This window comes from Pogoniulus pusillus, chromosome 31, assembly GCF_015220805.1.
Source record: "Pogoniulus pusillus isolate bPogPus1 chromosome 31, bPogPus1.pri, whole genome shotgun sequence".
NCBI classification, from domain to species: domain Eukaryota; kingdom Metazoa; phylum Chordata; class Aves; order Piciformes; family Lybiidae; genus Pogoniulus; species Pogoniulus pusillus.
In genome coordinates, this window is record NC_087294.1 from 2,748,070 (window position 1) to 2,766,112 (window position 18,043).

Consider the following 18,043-nt stretch of genomic DNA (forward strand, 5'->3'; position numbering starts at 1 on the left):
TTTTTTGTTAACTATCCTTCTTGTTGATGCGTTTTAGTGCAAAGCGATGTCTCAAGTAGCTCTGGACTTGTTGGAGGAGTGCAACCACCCAGTGTCTCAAGCAGTTCTGGGCTTACTGGAGAGGGTCAGCCACCCAGTGTCTCAAGCAGCTCTGGACTTGCAGCAGGAGTACCGCCACCCAGTGTTTCAAGCAGCTCTGGACTGGTAGGAGGAGTGCAACCACCCATCGTTTCAAGCAGTTCTGGGCTTGTAGGAGGGGTGCAGCTGCCTAGTGTCTCCAGTAGTTCTTCTCTTGGTGGTGGAGTTCAGCCAACCAGCATCTCAAATAGCTCTGGACTTATGGCTGGAGTACAGCAACCAAATGTCCCAAGTAGCTCAGGGCTTCTAGCTGGAGTGCATCCACCCAGTGTCTCAAGCAGCCCTGGCCTTCTGACAGGAATGCAGCCACCCAGTGTCTCCAGCAGCTCAGGAGTTCTGGCAGGAGTACAGCCACCAATTGTCTCAAGTAATTCTGGGCTTTTGTTAATGCCACCACCCAATGTTTCAAGTAGTTCTGGACTCATGGGAGTGCCACCACCAAATATTTCAAGTAGTTCGGGACTTATGGCAATGCAGCATCCAGCTGGGGTTCAGAACATGCCTCATTTAAGTATTAGTAGTCCAAGGATGCCAGCAATGCCTCTCATAGATATCCGTCCAGGCCTAATGCCCCATTCGCCTGGACCAAGGTTTCCATTGATGCAACCAGGAATCCCACCACAGCGTAGTATTCCTCCTCCTCCAATCCTTGATCCATCTCTTCATCCACCACCTCGAGGTCCTTTTCCTCCAGGAGATATTTTTAATCAAACAGAAAGACCTTTTGGAGCACCAGGAAGACAAAATATTGATAGCATTTCTAACCCAGAGAAAAGGCTGTCACTTGGAGGTGATAACATTCAGCAGGAGGGAGACAGAGATTACCGCTTTCCTCCTGTGGAAAACCGAGATAACCTTAACAGACCATCTCCAGTAGACGTCAGAGATTCTGTTGGACGACCACCAGTTGATCCAAGAGAGGGTATAGGAAGGCCTCCAGTAGATGGAAGAGAACACTTCACAAGACCACATGTAGACATGAGAGAAAATTTTGGAAGACCAGGTGTAGATAACCTCGGTCGAAGAGAGCATTTTGGTTTCAATTCAGAGAAGCACTGGGGACAAAGAGGAGATTATGATGAAAGAGAGCACCATGCCTTCCCTGTTTATGGTGGCCCTAAGGGCTTCCATGAAGACAGAGAGAGGTTTCGGCATGTAAACTATAGATTTGATAGCAGAAGTGGTCCCAATTGGAATAGAGGATTTGAACAAGATGCTCACAGAGATTTTGATGACCGCAGAAGACCCTGGGAAAGACAGAGGGATAGGGATGACAGAGATTTTAATTTTTGCAGAGAAATGAATGGGAACAGGTTTGGAAGAGACAGAATGTCAAACAGCTGGATCCCCCCTCCACATCCTCGGGTTTTTGAATATTTTGATGGGGCCACTTCCCAACGCAAAGCTGATAGTATGCCCCAGGTGAACGGTGAAAATACAGAGACAGAAAGTCAACCTCCCACTGCACAGGTGCAGGACGATCCAGAACTGTATGAAAAACTGACATCTTCCGTCGAGATAAACAAAGAGAAGAGTGACACAGAAGCTGATATAGAAAGTGAACCAGTGGTAGAAAGCACAGAAACTGAGGGGACATAATCATCACTCAGTAGGTAAAAGATACCTTTTGTAAAGTTGTCATCTCTCTGTAATAGATAAATGGCCGACTGGACCATAGCAGTTCCCTTTTGTCTGCCAGAATTAAGTTAATCTGATGTTCATGTTCATCTTTCACTTAAATAACTGTACAACTGACTTGTATAGAACACTGTTCTTAATTTGAACATGGTAGGTAAGCTTTTTTTTTTTATTATTTTAAATTTTCTCTGGTAAAGCTTAAACTTTCCCCCACTTGCTTTTTATTTCACAAAGATAAAATAACAGCTTGTCAAACAAAGACTTCCTATGGAAGAAAATGGAATTTTTTTAGATACTCCCCTTAGGTTGGCTATCGAAATTGTTCTACTTGAAAACAGGTGCTGGTGTATCTTGTTCGTGTTTTTAGGCTGCTGCAGAGTTTTAAAGTATAGACAAAGCTGTCATATTTTATGTTCCTACAATTTGGCAGATAAAGAAATGGCCCATGTTATCTAAGGAGCATAACACAGAGATTAAAAGTGATTTTGTAAAATCTACACTATAGTCTCTGTTTTCTCTAAAGTAAGTGTTTGTGATTTGTTCCTCGTACTGCAGTGGGTTTAAAAAAAAACAAGTAATGAAAAAAAAGTACATTTTAATGTTGGGTGCATTTTGTTTTTAGATGCCAATAAAGCATATTTGTTTGATAACAGTGTTCTAGGTATTGTATTCTTTTAAAAATCCTGCAAGCTATGATATGTGCTTAGATAGTTGTTGCAGAAGGGTTCTGTTACTTTTGTAAGACCAATGCAACAGTCGTATGTGCAAGAAGCCTATGTTTTTTACATCAGAAATCATGCAGCCGTGCTAGTTGATGTAAATAACATGTCTGTAAATAATTTGTGTCAACTGTTTGTAGATACCACTTTTTCTGTGCGTGCCTGCCTATGTGCACACACTCACAGAATGTTGTAGGCAGTTCAATAAAACCAAAATGAAATGAGGATGTAAAAATTTGCCTTTCACCTTCTTTAGGTAGTAAGATAAAGTTTTATTTCACTGCAAGCTTATATTTACCTTCTTACACTCGTTGTTACAATGTTCTTACTACTTCTAGAAGGTGGAACATGGTATTTTATTACAATATACAGTAGGATTTTAGCTTAATTCTGAAAATGCAGATATGCATGAAGCCAAAACTTAAGCAAGTATTTGCATTGTCTTATTTTGTAATATATTTGGTGTTCTGGATAGATAGTGACAGTGTTCCAGTACTTTCTGGTTGGTTGTTTTCAGTGACCCGAAGCCCAGGAATGTTGCACGAAAAGTAAAAATCTGCTGTTGGTCTAAAAAACCTTACATGTTTTTAACAGAAGTAAGGGAGACTTTGTGTTTTAATGGCTTAATATCGAAGTAGAACCTTTTGTTAAATTGTCGAGATTAACTGGCTGCTTAGGTAAAATAGTAGCGCTTTTCTCTCCTGTTTCAGCTGCTTGTGTATCCTTTAAATTGCTGGTAAAAGATTTGGCTGTAGGATAATGCCAGATTTTCAGTTCGTTCCACTGAAGTGCATTTCACCAACTTCTTTGAACGTAACTTCTGCGAAATTCTGTGTCTGCAAGCATCTGTTCACTCAGTTTTGAGAAAGTTGGGTTTGTCTTGCATAATAGGATCTAAGAGTAGATTCTGTTACATGAATACCCCTTTGGTAGAAGAAACCATTTTTAGCTCAGATTAGAATTTTGATCTTTAATGTGCAAGTTTTAACCTCCTTTCTGCTTCCCCCAAAGGGATGGAAGCATGAGAATGTCATGTGAGAGTACAGCATAAGCATGCCTTTGAATGTAGAAGCAAGTTACGCGTGTGTGCGTTGCCCTCTCCCTCTGGGCGCTGCAGTATTTTTTTCATGCTGTGTCATGGTTCAGTTTTTCAATTACAGGGACTTTATTCGGGATAGTAAACAAACAATCAGCTTAAGGAAGGCAGCCCTTTGAAAGAGTGGATTTGCATTAATGATTCTTACCTACCGTGCAAGTAGTAGTCATTAGAAAGTAGTGAGGTATGCATTAATTAACTTTCTGTGTTGTAATAGACCTTGCTGATGTGTTTATTAGCAGAACATGTATCCAGAATCGAGGTGAACAATGTTTAAGACAAAATATCTTCCTGAGCAGACTTTGGCTCAAAAAACATGACTGGTACTGCTGCATCACCTACTGGTAGTGTTCTGGTCAGGTCAATATGGTTATGTGAAAGCTGAAACGTGCAAAATAGCTATAAAGGGTACTTGATGAACCGAAGGGATCTTCTGTGTTTCATTTTAATATGTGAAGTTAAAAAGGCTTCAGTCACAGAACACATAAATACTTGGAATCAAACACATATTGGCAGTAGCTTTTCCAACGTTTTGGCAAATACCTCTTTAAAATGGGAAGTTAATCTGCTTTTGCTTTCCTAAACCGGGACCGGCAGTAGGCTAAATTGCGTGGTTTAATTAGGTAAATTACCAGATGAGAGATGTTACACAATTTGGTTGGTAGCAGTATAAAACAATGTATTATTTAATGAATTTTCATCTTTGTTTATATGTTTTAAGCATTAATAAATGGCTACTGTACATATGTGTTATACCATCAATTTCTAACAGGTATTTTACGTTTTCATAGAATAAAAGTTTGTTGTACAGCCTTCAGTTGCATCATGTTTACAGCTAGAATTGTTGAATTTCTTGTTAATGTAGGCTGCAAACAAATACTACCAAGACAGATGTATTCAGAAACTCAGGAGGGACTTGGTCTTACCAAAACAGCTGAATCTTTCTGTATCTTGCCAGTAGGACGTTTGACCTCTTTCAGCGTTCGAATGAAGACTTTTCTTTCTCACTGTAGATTAAGTCATCACAAGCCACTGAAAGGAGTTGTCCTGAGATCCAGATCAGTTCTTTGATACAGGTCATGGTAGTGATATGTAGGTTTTGATGGTACAAAAGAAAGGGTGAGAATGGGACAGAAAGGAAATGTAGGCCTGGCATTTGGGCAGGAGCTCAGGCTTATTCCTGTTTAAAGCTTCATCTGGTGATAAGTGACTGAGGAAGCTGATCTACTATTTACCTAAGAAACTTACATATTGGAAAGTATTGCAGGCAGCTTTGCAGGCAGCACAGTGTGTTTAGGAATACACATTTACTCGAAAACCTTATGCTTAGTAAGTTGACTGATGGATTTATTACCTTTTTTAACAGCCTGTGATTCCGATCTTTGCTCTCCTGTATTTGAGCAGAATGCTATGTCCCTAAAGATTGCAAAGAGGAAGTCCATTTTTCATTTGCCATTAAGGACAGGAATTCTTGTGAAAATGTTGGTGCACTTTCATATTTGGATGGTGTGTGTGACATTGTTATTGCAAGATCAAGGGAACAGATGCTATTAGAGTCGTTTGCTTCAGCAGAATACTGTACCATTCTTCAAGCCATTCCAGTGATTTGAAAGGCTTTATTTATGAAGTTAAGGTACTCTTACAGTGAGGTGGAAATACTGTAATCAAGCCTGTGGTGTAGCATGCACAGATTACTTAAGCACAGTTGGAAAATTCTCAAATAAGATGTTTATGGAAGATATTTATAAAATAAGCCCATTTACTGTAGGAATATCTCACAGTGTTAGCAGTTGTGAGCACTTGCAAGGATATGTTATGCCAGTCAACACTTAAAGTACTTTCTTTCTTAATTCATATTCCCCCAAAACAAATGAAGGCTTTGGGTCATTTGATCTGAAACTAGTAAAAATGGATCCTAAATTTCATTCTTTGTATTTTCAGTAGTGTGTTTAAGACTGTCATAATAAGGGTGACTTTTTGTTCTTGATAATGGGATATAAGCAGATACACTTCTAAAACCTGTGCAGTGTGTCAGGAGTCATCATGAGCAACTAGAAAGGTTCTTTGTTATTGTTAATTCAGCTAACAAAAGAATTTTGCAGGTTATTTCAGTTTTACATTGGTCATATTTTGCTTTCAAGTGCTGAAATTTCACAAGTAAGCATGTACTGTGAAGCCATCTGCTTTTGTAGATTAGAGATTTATTTAAAAGGCATAAAGGCAGGATATTGTTTTATAATTTGAAGCTCTTTATTTGAACAGGAATGGCAAAAGCATCTTTTTGCCATGATACTTTACTATATTCATCTGCATCAGCAGAAACTTGGCAGTGGCAAAGAGGGGATATCATACTACAAGACTTTCATAATTGTAACTAGCCTTATGCTTCTTGTTGAAAGGTTGAGTGATATTCTTCACTTAGTTCTTTATGGGCTCTTCAGGTACTCAGTAAACTTTCTGAATATTATTAACATATGTACATGATACTTCACAGTCAAGAAGAGTTAAATAGAGCTAGTGAAATGAAAATTCATGACATGCCTATCAGAGTAGCAACTTCCAACAAAGGTGTATAAGGTCTGAATAGTGATATTTTTCATCAGTGATGGTGTGAAAAACTGTAATAGGGGGTTTGTTGAAATTGAGAAGCTGTGAAATTATATTGGCCATCATTCTTAGATTCCTTTCTATCCTGCACAAACTTGATGAAAGAGAGTAGTGTCATTGAATATCCTACTCTTAGTATCTTTTAGGTTCTCTGCTACCAAAGATTAGAGAAGGTGGAGGACTGTGCACTCTTAGATCTGTTCTGCAATTGAAGATGAATGTGTTTTCTCTTTTTAAGAAATTTGATGCCTACATTTCAGCACTTGCGTAGTGACAGTGATATTAGTGGTGTCACTGGTTTGCTAGCCTTACGCTCTGCTTTGTCATTTTGCTTTTGAAGTTAACTCCTAATGCTAATTTTTCTGGTTTTCCTATCAGATGAAATCATACTAATGCTGTCAGACAAGGCACTCATTTGTATTTCACAAAAATGTAATAATCTGGTCAGAGCATATTTTAACATGTGGGCAGATCAGCTGATAACTTTTTTCCCCTTCCTGATTCAATTCTTTAATGCTACAATTTTTTTCTTGAATGATTTTCAGTATGCATGTCTGTGTTGTCGTGGATATGTGTTCACATGAGCATGAATCAAGCCTCCTGTTGAGTGGCAGGAAGGTGGTGAGGTTCTTTAAGGCAAATCACTTGATATGTTTGTGTAACCAGGGTGAAATTCGCAGCAATACTGGCTTGTGTAGTGGAGCATTATAATTATGTAGGAGTGTTACAGTTGTGAGCAAGCCAGTGTGACAAATCCTTAATGGGTGAAGCACTTTAAATAGATGTAGAATTGTTAACTTGGATATAGTGGATTCACGAAGGCCGTAGGTGAAGGGACTTTGGATCTGAATGTCACTTCCACCGTAGGATCCTTCTTAAAGGAGGGATCATATTTCAGTTAGACATGGGAAAATAAGAAACGCAGCATTTTCTTCCTAACAGCAGGAATTTAGCAGAACTCAAACCTTAGTGTGTAAAGCCTTTTGATAGAAGACAGAAGTGTATGGATTTTTACATTGGTAACCTCAGTTGATCCAGATTTGTGTGCTTTCTCAGGTAATTAGGTGTCATTCAGCAATGCAATGAAATGCAGTTTTAAGTGTGCCTTGTTTCCTTCTGAAAAGAAGGAGGATATATTCCAAACTTCAGGAGGAAATGTGAACAAAAATCTTCGTCTGTAGAATTTGAAACTTAATTTTGAGCTCAGTGACATTCTTCAAGGAAATCTTTGTCATTTTAGTGGTGTAAATACATAAATGGACACTCAAATTTAGACTGTTTACTGGAAGTTATACTGGGTTTGTCCAGTTTATTTTTCATTTATTTGGTTGACATGGTTGCAATACATTGTTTTTTTCAAAGGGGGCATCACAGAATTTCTCTTGCCACAAATTAGAAATACCTTTGAGTTATATCATTCAGTTGCGTAATTGAGTTATTTCCGTCGAGGACAATAAGTCATTCTCTTGAAATTCATGCATCTCCCATGCAGTACGACTACCAATGTAGGTAGTTTGTTATTGAGAACCTTGCTGTTCAAGCTCTCTGCCACTAAAAGCAAAATCCCCAAACCATGTTGTTTCCAGAGTAATTTGGAAATGTGGCTTTTATTAAAAGCTAAATAATGGCATGCTGTGAAATTTCATGGTGATGAAAAATTCATATCCACATAATAATCTGATGCACTGTAGTTCTGTGAATTGATAAAATGAGTGAGGCACCCATTCTTTTTATTAAATGTAATACCTTAAAGCTCTTGGGGTAAATATTTATACAAAATCCTGCAGCATAGGCCTTCAGGGTTTTGTACATACTGTCTGCAGGTTCTGTGGTGTATGCTTTGTACCTGCTTTGCTCTTGCAGTCTACATTGCATGATCAGAACCACTTTGGAAAGCACTAAAGTGCTAAGAAATGGCAAATTCCAGAAGACACCAAAAATGCTGTACAGATTTAATCTGTATGTAAACCAGTGGATAGATAATGTTGTTTCAGAGTCCGTAGCTTGTTAGCCTAATTTGAAATCGGGTAGAAACCTGAACTGCAAAACATGAATAAGCCTTTCTTTGTTAGATCTACTAAAAGTGATGCACACATCCTAATTAAGTATTTACTAATTAACAAGCAAGCAACCAAAGATTTTAAGCAGCATTAAGCAATTTTCTTGATGTTGCTCGTACCTTAATTAAAAACTAACAAAACCCTCAAGAAAACCTGTAAAAAACCCACCACCAAAACATCCCACAACAGAAAACCCCAAATAAGGCAAAAATAAAACCCAGGAAGGATTAAATATCTCTGAGATTTCAAAGGTATAGGAGAAATGTCATGATAAAAGGTATTTACATACCTGTTTGGGTAGATTCTGCAGAACCCAAGTTAGATCATAATAAAGGACTATATCACTTGCAAGGAATGAACTGAACAGAGTTTTTGGTGTGAAATCCAAGTTTTTTTTCATTACTTGTTTGTGTTCCTTTCCAGTCCAGTTACTGACCTTATTTGAGGTTCCTTGCTGAATGCTAATTAAAGGCTTCATTGATTAATGCATATTTATTTTAATATGTAATACATGATATGTATTACAACAGTGTAATACAGACACTGACAGCAAGTGAGAAGTTTGGAACAATGTTGCTTGGGTCAAAACCAACAGAAATCAATAGAGGAAGTGGCTGAACTGTGTGAACCACCAATCTGAAACATTTCTGTTGAGGATTGTGTATTTGGTACAAAGGTAATTCCTGATTACCCTTAAGTACTTCGGTAGTTGAAAGGGTGTATTTGACGGTAGTTATCTCAGTTTGGAAACTCCTTACTACAGTGTCATTTACTTTCTACTCTTGTAGAAAATGCACTTTTCATTAGGAAAACTACTACATTGCCTTTCGTGTTATTTCTAGAGACTTTTAAATAGTGCTATTTTATCCACAGTACCAAACCAGTAGGTGGTAGGCAGCCTCACTGGTTTGCCAGTGGCCATTGCTGTTGGCCTCACTGGATCCAGAATTTCAAACACATCTTGCATGTCTCATTTTTGTCTTCATCTGCCTTTAGAAAAGCTGGTGGTAGAAGATTCTGTGTGGTCCTGGTCTCACTGATTTTTCTACTGCTTACCTGCCCAAAGCCTCCTAGGGGATATATTTTTTTTTCTTTCAAGTCCTCTTTCTTTGTGTATTTATGATCAGGCAGCTCTAATAAGGATTGTTTTAAGATTCTGTGAATCTCTGTGGTGGAACAGACAGTCTGAAATGTATGGGGGGGAAAAGTTGCAATCTCTGCACTTTTGTCTAGGCCTGTGCTAGGAAGTTTATGGAGTGAAAGAAAGCAAATCTAGTTAAATGCATTGGTCTTGGCTCTCCCAAAATGGTTGTACTTTCTAAGTAGATCTCTTCACTGTAGTACATAGACCAGCCCTGCAATACGTCATCTCTGTTCTTTCTTTGTTCAGGGTCCATTTTATTTAAATAGCTTTTTCTTCAAATGACTTAAAGAAAAAATCATTTGCTAGGTTAATAAAGGCTTTTTAATTTCATTGTAGAATGCACTGCCTAATTCTCATGAATAAATATCCTTCTCCAGTGGAAAGTCCTTACCTTTCTGTATTAACTAGACTAGAAATAAGAATGGATGATATGTAAAAAAAAAAAAAAGAAATAAAATTTTTATCCAAAATTACACATTTTTGTCATGATAGTCTGGTTCCAGGATGTTCAAGAAGATAACTAAACCAGCATATTTTTCACAGCACTTAACAGTTTGTGCTCTCAGTGGTAGCAACTTGAAAAGTAACAGCCAAGTTAGAGCAACCTCAGTAGCTGCCCCATGCAACACTTGCACAAATTAGTGCATGCCAAGGTGTTGCCTTTCCCTTTCCCATTCCCCCATAGCAGATATTTTAGTCTTACTTGGAGCAATTTAACCAGCATATTGCCTGAAAATTCTGAAGGGTTTAGTTTTTCCCAGTTTGGAGTATTTGTTCTAAATTGCTCTCCTATTGATACAAAAAAGCAAGCAAACATTAATCCAAAAGGAAGAAATGTGGCAGCTGTTTTATAACTATTTCTACCATTTTGAGTAAGAAAATGGGCAACAGTTCTGTGCTAGAGAACTGTTAAGATTTTAAGTAGTAGTTTACCATCTTACTAGCTTTACTTGAAAGCCTTCTATTTGAAAGCTGTATTTTTAGAAGTCCTTCCATAGAAATTCCACTGTTCTTTTGTCTTTTTCCTTTAAACACAGCAACCAAAACAAACCACAAGCTGGGCACTATTAAGCATTTGATAACAGAGTTTTGAAAGTGCACCTCTCTGTTACTGTCATTGTCTACCATTGATAGGAGCCGCAAACCAGAAGATAAACAATACATTTATTACCAGCTATAGATGTATGTGTTTGTGTCCATTTTGTAGAAGCTTCTGGAAAGCTTAGCCTCAGTATTTATAGCTTACACCATATGAAGGGAAGGACAAAGTACAGTATGAACTCTTCCTTTGGCTGTATGTGCCACACTCGTATTCCCGCAGCCGATGCATCTGCCTCTCTTACTGCCTCAAAAGAGTCAAAGTTAAGACAATGGATGTGTTCACACACATATTTCAGTTCACATCATTGAAAATGAGGTGAAGATTTAACCATCTAAACATTAAGTTGAAGAGCTAAGATTACTGTAAGACGTTTGGTTGGTTACACTAGACTGAGACCATTCTGTGCTTAAGAGTTCTTAGTAAAATAGTGCTGCCTGTGTAGGAAAGGTTCATTGGTGATTGATTTTAGTATGTGAAGTATTAAATTCCCAGCCTTTCCCTACAGAAGAAAGTGCTCTGGTGAACTGTGACAGACAAAGCCTTAATTACTCTGGCATTCAGCTGGGAAAACCACCTGCTACTTTTCATCTCAGTTGTGAGGTAACGCAGGGACTGCAGACAGGTCCAGGCAAACTGCTGTGCCTTAAAGGTGCACAGGTGGATGCCCTGAGGGTGGGCCAGTCTGGGCCCATGTAGACGCAGGGGCCCCTCTCACCTGAGGATGAAGGCTTTCTTTTCGGCATGGACCACAATAGCAATGTTTTTACAACAGGCAGCAGAGTAGTTGTCTTATGCTGAGCTTTGTCTCATGGCTAATACTGATAAATAGGATAAGTATTTGAAGTTAGCTAATACATTTGTCAAGTTAATGCCTGGCAAGTCAGATTTGTGAAGCAGGTGCTCTGTTTGGATCTTGCTTACAAATGAGAGACAAGCCACTGTAGGTGCCTGTTCGGATTGCCCTGAAACAGAGCTGTCTCTGCAGATGCAGCAGCCATGTGGTGGGTCTCATTTTCTGGGAAAAGGCTAAGAGTTATATTCTGAAACTGCTCAGGCTTCTAACCTGAAATACTGGCAGAAGGTGGATGCCTCACAGCATTCACCTGGGTTTGCTTTCCCATTCTTCATGCAATCCTGGCCATGTTTGGTAACAGCTGACAAAAAAAGTGCTGTGTTCCATCATCACCCCTGTGCATAACCAAAATATTTGTAGGTTTCTTCCAGTAGCCTTTTGTGTTCTGATGTATTTGGTCTCTGTTTCTAAGGAGTTTGAAACAGGAAATTTGGTGTATTTCCCTTGAGGACAAACTCAAGTGATAATATCCTTCTGTAGTTTGTGTTTTCATTGTTGTTTCTTTGGCAAAAGCTGTTTGCAGTGAACAATTCAAAGCTGATTATTGTAGCATGATTGCCAGCATCTTCAGTCTGAGAGTTCTGAAGGAACAGACTCTTGCTATTCTCATATATATATATCTCCATATACTACTACTGTTTATGTGTACATAAAGCAATCGTGTCCAGCCAGCCACTGCAGCCTACTTTCTCACCTTCTTAAGAGGAAAGGTCCATTGTGTCCTTAGGAGACATTTACAGCTTCCAGAAAGAGCACCTTCTCAAGCTCTGTGCAGCATTAAGGAGCATGCAGAGTGAGCCTGCCTTGCCAGGACACCTTATCTAGTTTTTTAACTTCTCTTTGCAGCAAGCTCCTACATAGAGGAAGCCAAGGGCAACTGGATGAGTTGTGCTGCTAGTTAACTATCACCTGTGCTGAGGCTCAGGGACCCTGTATGAATTGCAAGGCCAGTAGCTGGCTGTCCTTTTCTGGAGTTCTGACATTTGTTCTGAGCTCTTGAAATACTGAGCAAACCCTGAACCCTACCTACCATTAGCTGTGAAGAATGCAGGTACCAGGTGTTGCTGGGTCTTGACCATGACATGAGGCAAGCACTCCATTTCTTTATGCCTTTTTCTGTCTCCTCTTTAAAAAGAAAATGCTACTCCTTTTTCACTATTTAATTCCTGGCTGCATAAAATAAAGCTCATTGAATTACAGTAGTGATGAGAGGACTTGCTTATCTCCTGCTTACAGCAGTAATTGATGTGGAGAGGATCTTGCACTCCACACCAGTGCAGTTAAATTTGTTGTTTTCAGGTGGTGATTACATCTGGTTTCTAGATAGGAAGATGTATGTTCTGTCTGTGTAGACTGCAGTATAAGAAATTTGAGTTAGTTTTTATTCTTCTGCCTTTTACACTTTATTCTTCATCTCCTGAATCCCTGTACATTGGGTTTATGTACAGTGTGCTCCTTGAAAAAAATAGTAGTAGTTCATTTTCTTGCTCGTTTCTATCTTAATTGTTTTCTGCATTTGTTTCCATCTGACTGTGGCAATGTAATGGGGTGAGAGTAGGATGTGAAAACAAGCAGTCAAACAACAACAGATTAGCACAGGAACTGGGAAATCTGTGGTAGCAGGACTGAGTTGTGTAGAAGGAAGGAGAGGTCTTTGAAGCTTGATCACCTTATCCATGGCTAACGCTGTGATATTTTTGTCTGCACTCTAAAATGGTGAACACATTTGTAATTGAACCCACAGGCAGGAGCAAGCTAGAACATGAGAGTGTCATGGGGCTTTTGTTTTAAGAGATTCTAGTTTTGTGAAAATCAAGAAACAAGGCAGAAACCTCTCTCACAGAGATGCAGAGGGTTGCATATTCCATTTTCTGAGCCCTTGCTGATTTTGTTAGAGACACAATGAGCTTGAGGTATGATATTCCTTTCTTTAGTGTTCTAATACTGATGAAATACTTTTTAGAGGTGTCAGCAGTGACCAAAGGGGAAGGCTGTGCTTCTGAAGAACTAGCAGAGGAAAGGATACTATGTGGAGTTACTGGGGGGGTGTATGTAGGTTTTTTCATTCAGTTATAAAGTGCTGAAGCAGCTAGCTGCTGTCGAAGGTTGGTGCTGTTACAGCTTGGTGTGTTGTTCTTGGGTTAGGTTTTGGTCATTTCAAGCATGCAGGAGTTTGGGTTATGCCTTCTTTACAGACCATAGAGGTTCATGTAAACAGTCAAGAGGAGCCTGGCAAACTAAGGAGAAATGATCATTGCAAGCCAGGATGCTTGTAAAAACTTAAGGGGGGCGGGGGGGGGGGAAGCAATTCTGAAAGCCAGAAATGTTAAGTCCTGTGTTTCTGAGTGTCTTTATTAGTTTGGTGTAGAAACTGTAATGAAAAAGAGCTGAAATGGCTGGTAGGAAAATATCTGGCTTACTTTAAAAAGAAAAATCACTTCAGTTTCTTTCCTATGACCTGTAAGATTAGTCTAGTTGACTTACTCTCTTGAAAGAGAACAGAATACTGAAACCTAACCAAATGCTTTAAAGTTGTTTTGAAAAGTGCAGGTAGATTTAAGCAACCATTAAGAAAGTACGGTAGAAATGTAGGGCCAGCAATTTACAGCATCTATCAAATGTCTTTCAGCAAGGGACACCACCCAATAATTAGTTTTCTTTTTGTAACTTCAAAATAAAAAGGGTTTAAAAATGTTTGTTTCTTTCAAAATGTGAAAGTAATTCTGGTATCTTTTTTTGCTGTTGCTTTGCAGTTCAGATGACCTTTTTCTTTCCTGGATTTTGCTGCGGCGTTACTTAAGAGCTTTGTTTCCCTGAGATGTGGTTGCCTGCTACTGTGAAGCCAGCAGAGGGGGCACAGAACATACTTAGTCGTGGCTGTTTTTTCACAGTCCACATAGTGGTTGTTACCTGGGAACCAGATAGCTTGCTGTCCTCTTAATCTATTCAGGTGAAGTACCATATCACTTAAGTACAACTCACAACATCTCACTGTTGTGCTTCAGTGGTTTCCATCTAATTCTGCATCTACATGTAACTGGGGGTAATTTTCCCCTCCTGTTGCATGCCAGGCTCGGGGTAACGTGCAAGTTCCTTGTACCTGGCCTTTAAACGTCTGCTATAGTTAATACTAACTCCCAGATTCTTTTTTATCTGCTTATTAAAAACTAGCTCAAGCACTCAGATAACTTAAAGAATTCCCTTTTGCCAGCCATGGGCTTCATTTTTGTCAGAGTGCTTCTGCTCTGCATGATCCTTTTTATTTGTTAGAGAAATGTAGTCAAGAGGACTCGGTTAAGAAATACAACTGAGGCAATCTGTTTGTAATTAGCTGTGGAGTAAGTTTGGGTTTGTCCATGTAGAAATGCTCCATTTAACTGTATCAAGTTTTATTATATTGAGTACTCTTTTCATAGGATCATAGGATGTTAGGGGTTGGAAGGGACCCAAGGGGATCATCGAGTCCAGCCCCACTGCCAGAGCAGGACAATCCTATCTAACACAGATCACAGAGGAACACATCCAGACAGGTCTTGAAAGGCTCCAGAAAAGGAGACTCCACAACCTCCTTGGGGAGCCTGTGTCAGTGCTCTGGCACCCTTACAGGAAAGAAGTTCCCCCTTGTGTTGAGGCAGAAACTCTTTTGCAGCAACTTGCACCTGGTGCTCCTTGTCCTGTCCCAGGGAGCAGTGAGCAGAGCCTGTGCCCTGCTCCTGGCAGCCTTCAGATACTTATAAACATTTATCAAATCCCCTCTAAGTCTTCTTTTCTCCAGACTAAACGGCCCCAGGTCCCTCAGCATCTCCTCATAAGCCATGCCCTCCTGTCCCCTCATCATCCTCATAGCCCTCCACTGGACTCTCTCCAGCCCTGTCCCTCTTCAACTGGGGAGCCCAAAACTGAAGGCAGTATTCAAGATGAGGTCTTAGCAGGGCAGAGTAGAGGGGGAGGAGAACCTCCCTTGATCTGCTGGACTCACTCCTCCTAATACACCCCAGGATCCCGTTGGCCTTCTTGGCCACAAGGGCACATTGCTGTGCCATGGGGAACTTGTTATCCAGCAGGACCCCCAGGTCCCTCTCCACAGGGCTGTTCTCCAGCAGATCATCTCCCAGCCTGTACTGGTGCAGTTTGTTATTCCTCCCCAGACGCAGGACTCTTTTGCTGGTTTCTGTTCTGCTTTATTTTGACTTTGTAATGTATTGTTTCTGGTGTGGGAACCAGCCAAGTACGCCTCTGGAAAGAAGGGAGAAGACCTTTTACCTGAAGCTGTTAGCTCTAGTTTTGGAGGTTAGGATTTGAGGTGCATTCTAGGTTTATCACAGCTTATAGTAGGGTGATTCTGTTCCTATCATCTCCTGTATATTATCCTCCTATATTTATATAGACCTTCAAGGATGTAAGTTTTCTTTGAAGAATAACATTCATGGGCTTGCCTGTATTGAAGTGATTACCATCCTTCCCCAGGCACAGTTAGAGACATGTTCTAACCCAGTGTTGTGGAGGGGATTCTGCCGCCTGCGCCGATTGTGGCGAAGGGGAGAAATTAATTGGTGTGAGAGGATATTCTGGAAAAATATATCATTTATTAACTTCAATATTCTGAACTCTCACCACCCCCAACCACTGTAATTTAATATTCATATTTGTTCTTACACGGTTATGGAAGACATTGTGGGAATAGTAACAAACAGTAGCTCATTAACAACCAGCAAACATTCAAACTATAAACAGAGGGGAATTTCCCCGCAGTCCAATGCCGCTTGGGGTCCCTATGCTGTTTGCCCAGTAGCTGGGCCCGAGCTCTTTCTGCTCTGTGGCAGAAGGCAGGAGAGAATTACAGAGGCATTAGAGCATTTACTCACAGATTCTCACTAATTATCAATCACCCTCTGGGGCTGCATCACAGCCTATATGTGTCCAGTCTTCAGGGGACTCTGACTGTGGATGTCGAGGCTGGAATCCTCCCGGCTTCAGGGGAAAGGACAGCCTCTGACCTTGTCTCCTGGCTTCTGGATGCTCTGTCCAGGGATTCTGGGGCAGGAGCTCAGGTGCAGAAGGAGTATGATGCTGTGCAGTCTCAGCATGGTGTCACACTGGCCACACAGGCCCATCACTTGCAGACAGTGCAGGGTCTGCTCCTGGTTACTCGCAGCAGTGGAGTTTCCCAGGCAGTGCTAAGGCAGCAAGTGGACAGTAGGGTGCAGGGCTGCACAGGAGGCTGAGCTCTGCAGAGGCAGGCAGTACAGCATCCAGGCCTGGTAACTCCCCCCAGTGGCAGGCAGTAGGGTGCAGGGCTGCACGGGAGGCTGGGCTCTGCAGAGGCAGGCAGTACAGCATCCAGGCCTGGTAACTCCCCACAGTGGCGGGCAGTAGGGTGCAGGGCTGCACGGGAGGCTGGGCTCTGCAGAGGCAGGCAGTACAGCATCCAGGCCTGGTAACTCCCCACAGTGGCAGGCAGTAGGGTGCAGGGCTGCACGGGAGGCTGAGCTCTGCAGAGGCAGGCAGTACAGCATCCAGGCCTGGAACTCAGCAGAGTGGCGGGCAGTAGGGTGCAGGGCTGCACGGGAGGCTGAGCTCTGCAGAGGCAGGCAGTACAGCATCCAGGCCTGGAACTCAGCAGAGTGGCGGGCAGTAGGGTGCAGGGCTGTATGGGAGGCTGAGCTCTGCAGAGGCAGGCAGTACAGCATCCAGGCCTGGTAACTCCCCACAGTGGCGGGCAGTAGGGTGCAGGGCTGTATGGGAGGCTGAGCTCTGCAGAGGCAGGCAGTACAGCATCCAGGCCTGGTAACTCCCCACAGTGGTGGGCAGCTGTGCAGGGCTGCACGGGAGCCCACGGGAGACTCTGCAGGTGAGCAGGCAGGCAAGCAGGCAGGCAGGCATAAGCAGAAGCAACAGGCAAAGAGCACTTTGTTTACCTGTGTACCTCTGTTTATCAAGTGTGGGCCGAGATTAATGGCCCCTTGGCCACCCAAATGGCCCATCAGCTTGGCAGTTAGCCAAACCATGCCATAATAGGCGAGAGCCACAGGCCTGGGCCTCCCAAATATGGGGGTAGCATTTGCCTTGCACCCAGTGGGCCATGGGCTAGGCACATGGGCTTGCACAGCCACCTTACACAGCCAGGGCCCTGCGCAGGCCAGACTTGTGGTCCCCATCCACAAGAAGGGTCGTATGGAGGAACCTGGGAACTACAGACCTGTCAGCCTGACCTCAGTGCCAGGGAAACTGATGGAACAGGTTAGCTTGGGGGTGATAAGAGCACACCTAAGGGATGGCAAAGGGCTCAGGTCCAGCCAGCATGGGTTTAGGAAGGGCAGATCCTGCCTTTCTAACCTGATCTCCTTCTATGATCAGGTGACTGCTTGGTGGATGTGGGGAGGCCTGTGGGTGTGCTCTATCTGGACTTCAGCAAGGCCTTTGACACTGTCCCCCACAGCAAACTCCTGGCTAAGCTGTCAGCCCATGGCTTGGATGGCAACACACTGTGCTGGGTTAGGAATTGGCTGGAGGGCTGAGCCCAGAGAGTGGTGGTGAATGGTGCCACATCCAGCTGGCAGCTGTCACTAGTGGTGTCCCTCAGGGATCTGTGCTGGGCCCCATCCTCTTTAACATCTTCATAGATGATCTGGATGAGGGCATGGAGTCAGTCATCAGCAAGTTTGCAGATGACACTAAGCTGGGGG

General features: G+C 41.8%; 1 protein-coding gene across 10 annotated transcripts in view; it reads left to right on the forward strand.

Annotated features, from left to right (window-relative positions):
• SCAF8 (SR-related CTD associated factor 8) overlaps positions 1–18,043 on the forward strand; it is a 250,222-nt gene that overhangs the window by 88,290 nt on the left and 143,889 nt on the right. For 6 of the 10 annotated variants that reach the window (XM_064169206.1, XM_064169208.1, XM_064169209.1 and 3 more), the window contains one exon: positions 38–2,426. In XM_064169206.1, the coding sequence (XP_064025276.1) occupies positions 38–1,737 (1,700 nt within the window). In that variant the 3' untranslated portion in view covers positions 1,738–2,426. Of the gene's footprint in view, positions 1–37; positions 2,427–14,110; positions 14,135–18,043 lie in introns of those variants that run through there. The other 4 variants (XR_010307940.1, XR_010307939.1, XM_064169203.1 and 1 more) reach the window with 2 other exon arrangements.